General features: G+C 43.3%; 1 protein-coding gene and 1 long non-coding RNA gene across 2 annotated transcripts in view; one reads left to right on the top strand and one right to left on the bottom strand.

Annotated features, from left to right (window-relative positions):
- FER1L6 (fer-1 like family member 6) overlaps positions 1–15,717 on the top strand; it is a 155,169-nt gene that overhangs the window by 33,807 nt on the left and 105,645 nt on the right. The window contains exons 2-6 of the mRNA XM_049854179.1: positions 1,007–1,089; positions 4,427–4,547; positions 7,537–7,591; positions 7,687–7,818; positions 11,558–11,620. Coding sequence (XP_049710136.1) covers positions 1,007–1,089; positions 4,427–4,547; positions 7,537–7,591; positions 7,687–7,818; positions 11,558–11,620 — 454 coding nt within the window. The remainder of the gene's footprint in view (positions 1–1,006; positions 1,090–4,426; positions 4,548–7,536; positions 7,592–7,686; positions 7,819–11,557; positions 11,621–15,717) is intronic.
- Positions 1–15,717, bottom strand: part of LOC126058853 (uncharacterized) — a 62,019-nt gene that overhangs the window by 24,922 nt on the left and 21,380 nt on the right. The window lies entirely within an intron of this gene.

Below are 15,717 nucleotides of genomic sequence, written 5' to 3'. Positions count from 1 at the left end.
CTCCATGAGTCTGCCTGAAACAAGGCTGGGAATTGCCTCTGAGCAGTGTCTATCCATCCTTCCATCTGGAGCCACAAGCTCTTCTGTCCCTCAGCTCCAGAAAGGGATTCTCTCAGGAGGCAGGTAGAGGGAGATCCTCGTGTTGTCTGTTAGACACAGTGGACCAGGGCCCTTTCCTGTGAAGCCCAGGATGGCTTCCTGCTCATAGCCAATAACAACAGTAATAAAACAAAACCTGCTGCCATCTCTGTTCTATAGGGTCGCTATGAATATGATGAATAACAGTAATAGTAGTTTACAGTTTGGGTACATACCATGTGTCAGCTCAGCTGTATGCTTGTGATGTGATGTCATTAAGTCCCAGAGCTTCTTGCCCAGCTCTGGTGGGGGCATTCCCTCTGCTCAGGGGAACTGGGAGGCTCAGGACTGCCCATGGTTAGAGCCTGGGCTCTGAAACCAGACAGATCTGAGTTCTGGTGATAACTCTGCTGCTTAGGAGCTGTGCGACTGCAGAAATATTACCTATCTTCTCTGGGCCTTGGTTTCTCACCTGTAAGTTGGGGATTATACGATTGTTGTGATGATCAAATGATGTCATTCCTTTGAGTGCCTAGCACCATGCCTGGCACAGGGTGAGTGAGGAGAAACGCTAGGTATTGTTGCTAATATTTGCACTCTGCCTCATTTAAGTGCGGTTCCAGGTAGGCCTCACAGTTTTGCTCAAGTTAGGTTTTCCTGGTTTCTGCAAAAGTAGAATTCTCTGGAGTGCTCGTTGAGCCCTCCTGGCACTTGTCTTTTGATGCCTGTCCTGGGCAGTTGAGGAGGCTGGTTCACTTCCAGGAGAACCCCGTGTGTCTGTGTTTACTTTCTGCCTATGGAGCGCAGTTCTACTCTGAAGCATATGGGGTTGCCATGAGTTGGAATCAACTCGACAGCAACTGATAACATGACTGAATGACCCAAAGTTACTACTGCTGTGTCATTTAGTTTTTCTTCTTCTTTTCAGAAAGGGGATGTTTGGGCTAAAGCTGAAGAAGAAGAAGAATAAAGCAGAGAAGGGGTTAACCCTAGCTAATAAGGCTGCAAAAGGTGAGGCTTTCTCAGGGGGCTGACTGCTGCCTTGGACCTGATGACTGTATAGAGGGGACCCCTCCTTGGCTGAGCCTGAAATCCCCTCTCCACTCTACACATCACAGAGCGAGGCAGGAAACGTGCTGCCTGCTGAGTCCTGACCCTGGACCAATTACAGGTGTGGGCCCAGTGACCCAGGTCATTGGGTCAACAGGGATAGGGGTGGGTGAAACAGTGGAAGGGCCCCAATGAGGAGGCAGTGACAGGGTTCAAGCTCCAGTTTCTGCTCTAATTTGCTCTGTAGCCCAGGTAAGTCACTCAGTTTCTCCGAGTCTTAGTTTCTCCCTCTGTCAAATGGGCATGACATGGGCTGCTGGGTGGACCTCACACAACTGTGGCGAAGATTACATGACATGTTGAATGTGGAGACACTTTGAAGAGTGGGGAGAGCAGCTACTATGGGAGGGGCCTCTGCTGGAGGCTTTACATGTGTGGTCTCATCCAGGCCCCTCCTCAGTCTTAGCAGGTAGGCATCATTATCTCAGTTTCATGAATGAGGATACAGAGGAGGAGAGATTAAATAAAGTGTGGAAAGGACCAGCTATATAAATTGCAGGGTCCAATGAAAAAGCAGAGCAGTTTGTTAAGATGGTAGTGAGAATTTCAAGATGGCGGCAGCAGAACACTAAGCCAAGCGCGGGGTCCTTCTGAGCGAGTCCTGTGCTGTTGTGCAGACCTCACCCCCATGAAGCCAGCCCTGAGCTGGGAGGAGACAGTGGAGTGGGGATGTAGACCCAGGGTGACTTTCTGGTCAAGGCCCCCTGTGGTGTGTGAACTGTGCTGGTGGAGCCCAGGCCTGGCATAGACCAGTGACCAGCTGCCTGTGAGTTGACTCTAACTCATGGAAACCCCATGTGTGTCAGAGTAGAACTGTATTCCATAGGGTTTTCAGTGGCTGATTTTTCAAAGCAATTCACCAGGCCTTTCTTCTGAGGTGCCTCTGGGTGGACTTGAACAGCCAACTTTTTGGTTAGAGACCAAGCACACTAACCATTGTCACACCCCCATGCACTCCTCAGCATAGACAGTTCATGTGTATTGAATCGAATAGGATCAACCGTTTCCGGGTGATCCTCTGGAGACTTCAGTGGTTGGCCCTGACAAGAGCCTGTTCGGGCCTGCCTGTCGGAACTGTTCACCTTAACCAAAATGGTGAAGTGGATCTGGTTCCTCTTTGTCCCTCTTACCTCCTCAGCAGGGGGACCTTCTTTACCGCCCGCCACTGGAGGTGTCCTGTGGTCCTGTGCCCCACCTTACTCCAATCCATTGCCCTCAGGAAAAACCTATTACAGTAGAAAAGTATGGAAACACATTCATGCTAAAGTGTTAATAACTAATAATGATAAAGAGTTACCCTTGAATGGGAAAGGGAAGAAGCATTACATTTTAAGTGAGGACAAGGCTTAAAGCTAAATGGAAGTAGTTGCCTACTGAATCAAATTGAAGGCTTCAGTGGGTGGGTGGAAAAGGCTTTGGGGGTCTTTCCTGGTGTCCTTGAAATTATAACACTGTAGTAGGTCCTGGAGATACAGAGTTGATTAAGACACATTCCCTTCCCTCAAGGATACTATAAAAAATAATAATATTTATGACATATTTAATAAGATCCTGCTGCATTCTACATGACATACATTATTCACAACTCTGAAATGCCCCCACTTTACAACAGAGGTTCAGAGAGGGCGAGTGACTTGCCCAAAGTCACACAGCTAATATGTGAAGAAGCTGGCTCCTGAGCCCAGGTTGGTCTTACACCAGAGCCTGGACTTCCCTACCCCAAAGGCAACCTCCAGTAAGGAGCCATTACTGACTGCAGGGGAGGAAGGAACAAGCTGGTGGAGATGGAGGGCAGTCAACCACAGGCACTTTCAGAGAGCTTGTAACAAAGCTGGCTCCTGTGTTCATTCTAATTAGTCTTCAGCCCACAAAGCAAACAGGGCAGGGAGGAATCAGGGCCCTCCTGGAAAGTAAATAGCATCTATCCTGCTGGCCCGGTGGCCCTGCAGGAGACTAACAAAACAAAGTCGATAAGACTTTGGTCTTTCCTTCTTCGCTTGACCTGGGAAGTTAGGGCTTTTCTGGGTGAATCGTTAGGAGATTGCCAAAGTCTCTGTCTCTTTTACCTCTGTACTTTGCGGAATAGTGATTGTGTCTTAATGTCTTAAAAGTCCAATTACTTTCAACCCATGCCTTGACTCAGGGGCAGATTATTCAGTAGGCAAGGTAAGCAAGGTGTCTACTTTGCTTACCAGATCATCTATGGTGAACAATTTCACATTTTTTCACCACATCAAAGATTCTCCTTCTAGGTATGGCTGCATCTGTCTCTCTCCCAACCCCACAGCACCTTCCTACAGAAGTAAAGCCTATTTTCAAATTTACAATCCCTGACAGGGATGGATTACCCAGTAAGCAAAGTAAGCATAGGCTTACTTGTGCTTACTTACTCATTGGTAGTGAATAATTTCGCATGTGAAACACTTGCTCACTGGGTAATCCATCCCTGCATTAAATAGCTACCCTACAAATAGTTATCAGATACCTCCCATGATCATTCATTATTTGACAAATATTAATGGGACATCTGCTAGGTGTTGAACTCTGTGCTAGGTTCTGGGTACATGATGGCAGACATTGGTGTCCCCAGCCTTGTGAAGCAGACTGCCCTCTGCAGAACTCTTCTGTTTGCCCCCACCCCCTATCTATTCTCCATCCTTCTCCACCTGCTGTCCTTCCCAGTAGAGACCAAGGAATGGTTCTCAAGTTTTGCTGCACGTTAATATCCCCCGGAGACTTTAAAAATCTTCACATCCAGGCAATATCCAAAATCAATTAAATCAGAACCCCTGGTTATGGGAAGGGGGTCTCAAGAATGCTATCTGTTACAGCTTTCGAAACCCTTGCTGCTCAAAACTGGTCCTCAGTCCAGCGGCGATGGCATCACCTGGGAGGTTCAGGGAGAACAACTTACTTGTCTAATGTTCCATTTCTAGGAAGTGCCAGGGTCATGACTAGAAAGCATGTCTGTAAACTCGTAATCCAATTTCCTTTCCGCAACACCATGCACATAAATCTGCCCCACCTCTTTTTTGCAAATAGATAGAAGATGCATTAGGTTTTAGAAAAATTAAGGTATATATCTGGCATTTCTCTCAATAAGATGTTACTTTTCATGCTATCTTATACTCTCTTGTACCCCTTACGGTGTCTAACACAGTACTGGGCACAGAGTGAGGGCTTAGATTGCCCCATTTTCCTATTTAACAGGGTTTTCTTTCTTTGTTTGCTTCTCTAGATCATCAAGGTGAAGCCGATGCTCCCCAGGAGGGGCCTTCCCATCAGGAAGGACGGAGAGAAGATTTGATCAGTAATAATGCTTCTACCACTCCTGCCCCCTCAGCGCCTCTGAAGAGAAGGTACAGTGCTGGATGCATGCAGTCAACCAACGTTTGCTGAACACCTCCTCTGTGCCAAGTGCCCCTGCAGCCTCGGGGAGAAAAGAGGAGAATAAGACCTAGTCATTGTCTTCAAGGAGCCGAAGTTCTGTGGCAGGAAGAGAGTTCTGTGTCAGCTCAATTTTTTCTATAACAGTGCTGAACTCTTGGTACTGGTCAGTCTTCAGCAGGCCAGGGTCCTGGCTCTACCGCTTCTGGTCTTAAATCTTTCATAAACTGTAGCAGCAAGAGACAGATTAAGGAGCTGCCACTTAACCTGCTGCTCTTTAAAAAGTTCTATCAAGGTGGTAGCTCTCCTAACTTTGTGTTTGTCTCAAAGGAAAAGATGGTTTCTATACTACCCAACAAGAGGTGAAAACAAACTGGCATTCTGCATGCAGTTTGTTGTATCAGTTAGCTATTGATGTGTAACAAAGCTTCCCCTAAATGGGTGGCGTAATATAAGATGTAGAAAGAATATGTGATATTGCTCATGAGCCTGTGGGTCAGTTGGATAGTTTTACTGGTCCCAGCTAATCGCACATTCATCATTTGTGTGTCTATGGTCAGCTATGGGTCAGATTGGCAGCTTTGCTCATTTTGTTTTGAGGGTCTACTGGTCGTAGTCTAGAACTGCTTCAGCTGAGACCACTGGAATCCCCTTCTCATGATCTGAGATCCTCCAGCAGACTAGTCTGAGCTTCTTCCAATGATGGCAATGGCAGGATTCTAAGAGAGAGTATAGAAGTACAAAAGGCCTCTTGAGGTCTAGGCTCGGAACTGGCGAAAGTCGTTTTGCTGCATTCTACTGGCCAACCCAAGTCACAAGGCCAGTTCACATCAGAGTGGGGCCAGAGAGGCCAATAATTGGTGCTATCAGTGCTACCATATTTATGCAATTTCTTACTCACGATAATCCCTCACGCCCGTCCCTTCTTTTCTCCACCCAGGGTTGTTACTATTAATAACGCAAATTAATGCTTCCTTGTGCGGCAGATCCTGAGTTGTTTCTGGGCTATGACAGGTTGGCAGAGGGGATTGGGAAATATTTGGAAATTAAAGAAGATGATAGCTCGGTGGTCAACATTCAGAGAAGACATGAGCCTTGAATGCACATGCTCACCACCATACCTCCTTCCTTTGCGCTGCACCATGATAACTAACCCCGACCCCCAGCCCCAAAGTGGGGATTTAATATTCTTCAACGCATCACTTGCCACTTATTTCACCAGGATAACAGCCTCAGGTGGAGGAAGGCAAGAAGAAGAAAAGTCAGGAATAGTAGCCTTTTCTGTCTCTTTGGTTGGTCCATTCTCTATCAACTGAGATTCTAGCCGCCCATCAATCCTCAGCTCAAAGCCAACCTCCATGGTGAAGTCTTTGTTGATTACTCACTCTGACCCTCAGGAGTTTCTCTCTCCTTTGAACTACTATGACATTTTTTCTATTGCATCCTTTACACTTTCATATTTTGTTCTCTTTCCTCCAGATAGTTAGTTCGCAAGGGTCAAGGCCATTTATCTCTTTTTTTCCCCCTAGCCAAGCCTAGCACAGAGCTCTCAATAGTAAATAACCAATATGAATTTGCTATTTTATTGATGAGTATATTCAATGATAACCTACCTTTTCCTATGTGCATTACCTCCTTTAATCTTCAGAGTAACCCTATGAAGTAGGAATTATCATTTACATTTCAGAAGAGGAAACTAAGGCTAAATAACTTTCCCAAAGTCGTACAACTTAGGAAAACAAATACTCTAACTCAGATCAGTCTGACCCCAAAGCCTTGAGATTTTTACTAGTTTATTCTCTACTGGACTTAATTATAATCAGCAAAAATGGAATAAAGTCAAATGCGAGATGGCTAGAAACCAAGAGAACAAAATCCAGTAAGAACTCGAGCTCAATTCATTTCCACCCATTGCTGCTTCTGCGACAACAGGGATTCTTCATCTCTTTATATTATTATCCAGTCTCAAAATGCCCAGGTTTTGCACATCTGTTTTCAATTACCTGTGACAGTCCAGGTAAATGAAATCCCCTGAAATGTGAAATCACATTGAGATGGCATCTTAGGTTGTTTCTGCCAATTTTCTCCTTTACCAATTCTTTCAAAAGAAATCATGAAACTCAGAATTGAAACGATACAGTGGTCCTGTGGAGAGGATCAGACAGGAGATTGGGACATCCCTATTTAGACACAGCTCTGCCATTGACTTGCTGACCCATCTTTGTTTCTCCATCTATAAAATAAAAAATAAACAACACTTATATTCATACGTATAATAAGAGCTAGGAAACCCTGGTGGCGTAGTGGTTAAGTGCTATGGCTGCTAACCAAAGGGTCGGCAGTCTGAATCCTCCTTGGAAACTCTACGGGCAGTTCTATTCTATCCTATAGGGTCGCTATGAGTCAGCATCGACTCAACAGCACTGGGTTTGGTTTTTAATAAGAGCTAACATTTATTCTTGCCAGGCACTGAGTTAAACCTCTATGTGCATGATGTTATTTAATCTTAGCAATCACTTAATGTGGTAGGTGTATTATTAGCACCATTTTTAGGGGTGGGGAAACTGAGGCATAGAGAGGTTACATCATTCATCCATTTACATTTGTCTCCCTGGAGATGTAGAAACAATATGTGACATGATATATATGAGAGCACTTCGGAATATTCAGGAAAATATTATCATGGTGTATGGACTTAAAGGGGCCCTGGTGGTGCAATGGTTAAGTGCTCAGGTGCTAACCGATAGATTGGTGGTTTGAACCCACCTAGCAGATCTGCAGAAGAAAGACCTGGTGATCTGCTTCTGTAAAGATTGGAGTCAAGAAAACCCTTCGGGGCAGTTTCACTCTGTCACATGGGGTTGCTACGAGTTGGAATCAATCTGATGGCACACGACACCGTATGGACCTAAAGTATATTCTTACTTGATGAAATAAATACACTGAACTTTCTTTTAATAGATCAAAACTGGTGACTAAGATCCATGATGGGGAGGTCAAATCCCAAAATTATCAAGTAAGTGGCTAACCCTTCCTACCCCTGCCTCCCCCAATTTTTGACTGAATGAGCAGTGACTTCCGGGACAGCAAAGACACTGATTTGTGTTACAGATTGCCATCACCATCACTGAGGCCCGCCAACTGGTGGGTGAGAACATTGACCCAATTGTGATCATTGAGATCGGGGATGAGAAGAAGCAAAGCACAGTGAAGGAAGGAACCAACAGCCCATTTTATAATGAAGTAAGTCATGGAGATCACCAACATTCTACTCACTGCCCTTCTGCAGTATTCCTCGGCCAAATAGAAAAGTCGTACCCCTCCTCAGTGTTTCCCAGCCACTATTCCAAGCCTACAGCCAACTGTCTGAATCTCCTTATAAACACAGCCCATGGAGTTTATCAAAAAGATAATGGAAAGGCAAGGCAAGGAATTCTCCAGAGTTTATATTCATTGCTTTGTTTCAATAGATCCATTTTCTGGTTTCTTATAAGACCAAATTCATTCACTGTGGATCTTATCTTAAAAAAAGGGACTGGATTGAATATTGGTTAGTGAGAGGATACATATTCTTCTTTGTGGAAGAGGCACTGGAAAATTAATCATTAATTTCAAAATAAGTAGACTGGGTTTGAAAGTAGAACAGTTGTGTTGGTAATAAACTGTGTAGAAGCTGTCAGAAAAACCATCAAAGAGAGACACGAAGCTTCCAAATATCAAGCACACTAAATTCTGTTTTTTTTAAATCAAAATATTTCACAGTTAAAAAAAATAAAACCTTGGTGAGAGATGCAAAGAGTATAAAAGGATATATAAAGAAAACTATGTCTCCCTCCTATCTCTGATCTCTAATCCCCTTGTCCTCCTCCCCGGAGGCACCCAGCTCACCAGGTGTGTGTATGTCCTTCCAGAAGTATTCCAAGCATGTCCAAGGATACAAGCAAATACTGTACCCAGACGGTAACATTTTATATACATCATTCTGGACTTGGCCCTTTTCACAAAGCGATGTATCCCGGAGATCAACCCCTATTAGGACATACGGTTCAATCTCATTTTTTTCTTCACGGCTGGAGAGCTTTCCACTGTATTGATGTACCCTAATTTACTAAACCAGTCAGTCTCCCATGGATGGATATAAAAGTTTTTCAGTCTTTTGCTACTATATGTAATAATATTTATACGATATAACTAGGGCAAAGGATATATGCATTTGAAAGACTGATAAGTATCACAAAACGCCCCATAAAGAGGTTAAGATTTGCATTCCCCATAGGCACTTCAACACTATGAATTATCAAAAAAAAAAAAAAAAAAGGCAGAAAACTCTTAATTATTTTCCTAATGAGAGCGGTAATTGAAAAAGAAGGCAGGGAGAGCGTGGATAATGACACCAACAGATAGTACCCAAATCCCGTTTGAGCTCTTACCTCTTTCCCTCTTTGCCCTTCCTGCCTCTGAGCCGTTTACTGTGAGTGAAAGTGGCGGGTCTCCATGAGTCAGGATCGACCATACAGCAATTACCAACGACAACAAAATGGCAGGAGTTTTCCCTGCCCATTTCACTCCCTACTTTCCCCTCAAAACGTCTTTTGGCATCGAGAAGGACCAAATGAGATAACGCACAAAAAATACTTTAAAATGGCAAAACCCTACAGATTTGTTAATTATTATAATTAGTGGTTATTTTATGCATACAAGACCTAGATATAAATGAGGTAAAATTGGGCCCAAGTGAAATGAGTAGGAAACCAAGTAAAAAAAAAAAAAAGATAGCAATTGAACTGAAAACCTTTATTACAGCTTTTCTCTCTAATTTTCAAACTCAAAGTCCATCAGATGTTGAAGGCATCAGTTATGAGGGTCTGGAGAATATTTCCCAGCTAGATAAATGTGTGTAGCCCAGAAGTCTAGGGAGCCTGTGGGAGACAGATGGATTTAAAACACACACATCTCAATAAAAACTCAAAACCAAACCCACTACCATCGAGCCGATTCTGACTCATAGTGACCTTAGAGGACAGAGCAGAACTGCCCCACAGGGTTTCCAAGGACTTACTGGCTGGTGGATTCCAACTGCCAATCTTTTCGTGAGCAGCTGAGCTCTTAACCACTGTGCACCAGGGCTCCTCGAACCTCAAATGAAGGCCATAAACACAAAATATTGGGACCAATTTATCAGTTCAAAGGATCCCATAGCATCTCACATATTTAGCCTTATCGGGGAATTAAGAACTTCATGTAAGTGAATTTTCCATAAAAGAATAAAAGACTCTTTGAACACCAAAACTTTAAAAAGTTTGAACAAACAGAAGGAAAAATTTCCAGAAATGTTATACGTATTTTCTGTTTTCTTAAACAGAGGACACTGAACATGATGTACCCTTTCCTTGATGTCTACTCACCCCCATTTTGGAGACCTCCTATTATAGTGTATGATGATATCTTTCTGTTTCCACATTTTGGTTTTTCTGTTTTGCCCTTTGAAAGCAGGCTGTCACTTCTCCCTTTCCTACTGCCATTATGCCCATCTCTAATGTCATGTCATCCCTCTACCTGGCTGTTCAAAAACAAAAGAAACAAGCCAGTAAACAACAGCTTCCAAGTCCTGCCTTCCCCTCACTCCACTTCCATCAGTCCCTGTTATGGACTGAATTGTGACCCCCCCAAATATGTGCTGTAAATCCTAACCTCTGTCTGTGGTTATAATCCTATTTGTGAATGGGTTGTGTTTGTTATGTTAATGAGGTAGGATTAGGCTATGTCAGTGTGGTGTAGGTTATGTTTATTATGTTAAGGAGGCAGGATTAGGGTGTAGTCAATCTCTTTTGAGATATAAAAGAGATTCAACTAGCCAGGGAGAGAAGGAGAGATGGGGGAAGAGAGATGCCAAGCCACATGAAGATGTCCCAGGAGCAGATGCTCAAAGAGACAAGGACCTTCCTCTGAGCCAACAGAAAGGGAAAGCCTTTTCCTAGAGCCAGCGCCCTGAGTTCAGAGTTCTAGCCTCCTAAACTATGAGAAAATAAATTCCTGTTTGTTAAAATCACCCACTTGTGGTATTTCTGTTAGAGCAGCACTAGATGACTAAGACAGTCCCTAAAACACACAACCTATGACAAAACACCACTCTAGTTTTCTGCATCTTAGAATCATACAGCCTCATGTTTGGGAGGCACTAGACTTACAGATCAGGTGGTGTACTATCTAATATTTGAACCCATTGTGTGATAACTTCAGGAGAATGAGGGTTTGGTCCCAGGCCTAGCATTATCTGTTTCATAACCCTCAGCACGTCTTTTAAATTCTTTGGTCTTCTCATCTGTAAAATATGGGGGCCTATTTTTATCTAGGTAATTTCTCGAATTCTAAAATTCAATGACTTTCTTAATCTTAGAAATCTCCTGTGTCCGTAAGTTCTTTTCATTCTCTACCTATTCGATCTTGGCATTTTCACAGGGATGTTTGAAGTGGAAAAATTCTGAGACATTTAGGTCTTTATCAAGTTCTCGCTGAATTAAAACCACACTGAGCACCATTTTCCCCCTTAATTATAGACAAAAAAATTAAAAGAAGTGACAATATCAAGGGTTGGCAAACGTATGGTGAGTTGGCTATTTTTATATGCTGCTAGTAGGAGTGTAAAACGGATTAGCTCCTTTGGAAGGAAATTTCATACTATCTGTTAAAAATTCACATGCACATAACCCATGATCCAACAACTCCATTTCTCAGAAGAATACTTACACATATCCTGTCCAAGGATGTGGATGGTGTCATTTTTTTTTTTTTCTTACGTTAGAAATTGAAAACAATCTAATTCACCTTCACCAGGGATAGTCAATCAACTGATGGTGTATTCATGCCATTGAATACCAGGCAGCAGTAGGTAAGAATGATGCAGATCTAAACTCACTCCAGGAATATGGGGCTTAGAGGTAAGCCTGGAGTTGATGGTTAGAATGAACTCTATGTTTTACAGTACTTTGTCTTCGACTTCGTTGGGCCCCAAGTGCATCTTTTTGACAAGATCATCAAAATCTCTGTAAGTATACCATTGTTGGTGGGTAGGGGGAGGTGGGAGGGAGTCTAGGCATTGGGAATGCTCTAGGACCCTCAGCATGCTTAGGGATGAATAGATTCAGGAGGATGAGTGTGGGTAGGTAAGTCTGAAACCAATAGGACAGATCTTGAAGTAACCAGCATAGAGGAGTTTGGAAAGACAAGTCATTTTAAGAAAAATCTATGTTTCTTGTAATCTGCTGTAAAGCCATTATGAGTTGAATTGTGTAGCTTCCTAATGTGTGGATGTGAACCATAGCTTCAAATGACATCTTAATGGGTTACCATTTTGAGTTCGTTTCCTTCATTTATCAAGTAAATGTTAATGTTTCTCTCTTGGGGTGGTATCCACACTATTGGTAATTAATCACACGCCTTTCCCTCACAGTTGGTAACAAACGGAGAAATAGAAACAAGAATCTAAACGGAACTAAATATCTCAGTTTCATCAATGGTAATCCTGGGTCAGAGACTGATTTGGAGCAAACAGTGACCACTGGGCTTCTTAATAGTTATCTCTGAATGTAGACCTTAGGACCCACCCACAGGCAGTTGGGTCTGCTGGTAGACCCTTTCCTAACCCTACCAGGGAAATGCTACCTCCCACAGATCAAATCTGGATAGTGGAGACAGAGAGAGCTTCCTGGTCTAGCCAGGTGCCTTATCCAGGCGTGCTTACCTCATGGAGGACAGAAATGCCCATGTTGAAGCCATAGTAGCCCAAATGAGAGATAAGGGCAAGTTGAATGGGATCACCACCAACTTAACACCACTCAGTAAAGGTATCTATCAGATGGCATCTATCTCACCAGTCTGCTAAATCATGACTTCTTTCATGGAGAGGAGTCCCAGAATGTGTATGTTTGAGAGCGGCAGGGGTGAGGGTGTGGCCAAAGGGTAAGTGATCTTTTCCAAATAGCTCTGAAAGAACAGAATTCCTACTTTATGTGCCAATGTAAGACACGTAGAGAATTAGAAAACGTTTCAACAGAAACATCAACTCTAATCTGAATTGCAAGCAAATGTGGAAATTATAGAACAATATCATTAATACCACACGCAAGGAAAATTTTGCTGAAGATCATTCAAAAACGGCTGCCTCAATATATCGACAGGAAACTGCCAGAAATTCAGGCTGGTTTCAGAAGAGGACGTGGAACCAGGGGTATCATTGCTGATGTCAGATGGATCCTGGCTGAAAGCAGAGAATACCAGAAGGATGTTTACCTGTGTTATATTGATTGACTATGCAAAGGCATTCAACTCTGTGGATCGTAACAAATTATGGATAACATTGCAAAGAATGGAAATTCCAGAACATTTAATCGTGCTCATGAGGAACCTTTACATAGACCAAGAGACAGTTGTTTGGACAGAACAAGGGGATACTCATTGGTTTAAAGTCAGGAAAGGTGTGCATCAGGGTTGTATCCTTTCACCATACCTATTCAATCTGTATGCTGAGCAAATATTTCGAGAAGCTGGACTATATGAAGAAGAACGGGGCATCAGGATTGGAGGAAGACTCATTAACAACCTGCATTATGCAGATGACATTACCTTGCTTGCTGAAAGTGAAGAGGACTTGAAGCACTTACTAATGAAAATCAAAGACCACAGCCTTCGGTATGGATTACACCTCAACATAAAGAAAAAAAAAAATCTTCACAACTGGACCAATAAGCAACATCATGATAAACGGAGAAAAGATTGAAGTAGTCAAGGATTTCATTTTATTTGGATCCACAATCAACAGCCATGGAAGCAGCAGTCAAGGAATCAAAAGATGCATTGCGTTGGGCAAATCTGCTGCAAAGGACCTCTTGAAAGTGTTAAAGAGCGAAGATGTCACCTTGAAGACTAAGGTGCGTCTGAGCCAAGCCATGGTATTTTCAATTGCATCATATGCATGTGAAAGCTGGACAATGAAAAAGGAAAACTGAAGAAGAGTTGACGCCTTTGAATTGTGGTGTTGGTAAAGAATATTGAATATACCTTGGACTGCCAAAGAATGAACAAATCTGTCTTGGAAGAAGTGCAACCAGAATGCTCCATAGAAGTGAGAATGGCGAGACTGAGTCTTACATACTTTGGACATGTTGTCAGGAGGGATGAGTTCCTGGAGAAGGACATAATGCTTGGCAAAGTACAGGGTCAGCAGAAAAGAGGAAGACCCTCAGCAAGGTGGATTGACACAGTGGCTACACAACAATGAGCTCAAGCATAACAACGATTGTAAGGATGGCGCAGGACCAGGCTGTGTTTCCTTCTGTTGTGTATAGGGCTGCCATGAGTTGGAACCAATTCCACGGCACCTAACATCAACAATCAAAATTAGAAAAAACTGGCTTTGGAGTCTCCCTTCTCTGTCTTTATCTCCCACTCAGTCTCCTTTATATGTGCCCTTTAAGCACAGCTGGCTGTCAGCAAAGTCCTGCAGTAAGGCTTGGGTAATAGTGGACTTAGGGTATTGCCCTTCCTAGGGGCTCTTGAAGAATGAAAAGTCATCAGGAGCCAAACATGCTTAGTGTTTGAATTTCAGACACAATGACAAGTGGCACAGAAGATATTTTGGAACCTGGGTGCTGACCAGGACTCTGTTAAGTTATATCACTCAGGCAACCACCTGTTTGTGAGACTGGCTTTATAATAGGCTCCTAAGGGACTATCTAGATTTCCTGTGAACAGTAAACAACCAGATTTTCATATTGTATCCTAGACAAGCATCACGACTCTCTGTAGGCAGGGGATCAAAACTGGTATTTCCTATATCTGTTCCTCTAAGTCAGGAGAAGATACTACCCTGGTCCCTAAATGATACTTAGGAGCCGAGACCAATGGTTTGAAAGGGAAACTCCTCTGAGAGGGAGGCATTCAATACTATTTTTCTGCTGGCTTGTGAACTCCAAGTCAGCATGCCCAGAATAAATTCATTGTGGGAGAAGAACAGGGAGAGTGCCCTAAGCAGACATTACAGCCAGGCTGTAGCACGCCCTGGTGGTGCCAAAGACCATCTACACCTGGCCGTGGCCTGAGGCATGCAGGACCCCCAGCTCACAGTTGCGAGACATCCCCAGAATCCCTATGGTCCAGTGCTTGACCACACTGGGGTTGCCTGGCACTTGACCTCTGGGTGGATGATTTGAGGAGACCTCTATGTTATTTAAAGATTCATTTGGGGCTTTTCTATCCTGATTTGCCCACAGGGAGCCAGATGCCCTTGACCGGAGAGCAGAGCTTGAGACAAGTTTCTGTTCTTGCTCAGGCTCTGAGAAGCCACGTTAGCAGCTGCAAGCATGAGGGGTTTTAGAGTGAGCATGTGTATTTCAGAGGCCGTAAATGGCTCCTTTACTCAAGCCAGGCTGTTTTGACTTCCCCTTGGCTCTCTAACACCCTTGGAAAGTTTGGGCAAGGGAGAGACGATGGAAAGGGACATGGGAAGGGTTGTTTTTTTTTCTTGAAGCCAATTGAATTTATTGTTTCATATTGTCTCTGTCCAAAGGAGCTGTTTAGAAGCCACAAAAGCCTTCCATTCATCTACCATTCAATCATTTATTAATTCACTGAATGTTTATTGAGCATTCATTATAAACAAGGCCATGTGGTGGGTAGAAGAGAGTAGGAAACTGCCCTTGATTCCAAAAACTCACAGAATTTTATAGTTAGAAGTATGCTCAAAGACCACCTAGTCTAACTGCTCACTGGTGTAAGAATTCTCTTCCACCACTTCCGTGACAAGGGATTCTTGGGACACTACTTGATTAGCTCCAGTGATGGGGAGCTCAGTACCTACAGAAAAGCTCATTCCATTTTGGGGAAGTTTTAATTGTTATAAAAATTGTCCTTATATTGATATGAAATCTGTCTTCCTGTAACTTGGGAATGACACAGGGGAACCTATACCTTCTTCTAGATGACAGCATTTCCCAGATTTGAAAACACTCAAGTTACCATTTCCTTTTCTCCACAGGCCCCAGTTTTCTCTTGTCTGGGTTAAAGGTTAAACTACTCCTGGTTCTTTAGCAGTTTCTCGTATAATATGGCTTCCAGACCTGGCACCAGCTCTGCTGACTGCCTTTA

Source organism: Elephas maximus, chromosome 15, assembly GCF_024166365.1.
Source record: "Elephas maximus indicus isolate mEleMax1 chromosome 15, mEleMax1 primary haplotype, whole genome shotgun sequence".
Taxonomy (NCBI): Eukaryota; Metazoa; Chordata; class Mammalia; order Proboscidea; family Elephantidae; genus Elephas; species Elephas maximus.
Note: the sequence above shows the minus strand (reverse complement) of the source record. Positions and strands in the feature narration are given on the sequence as shown.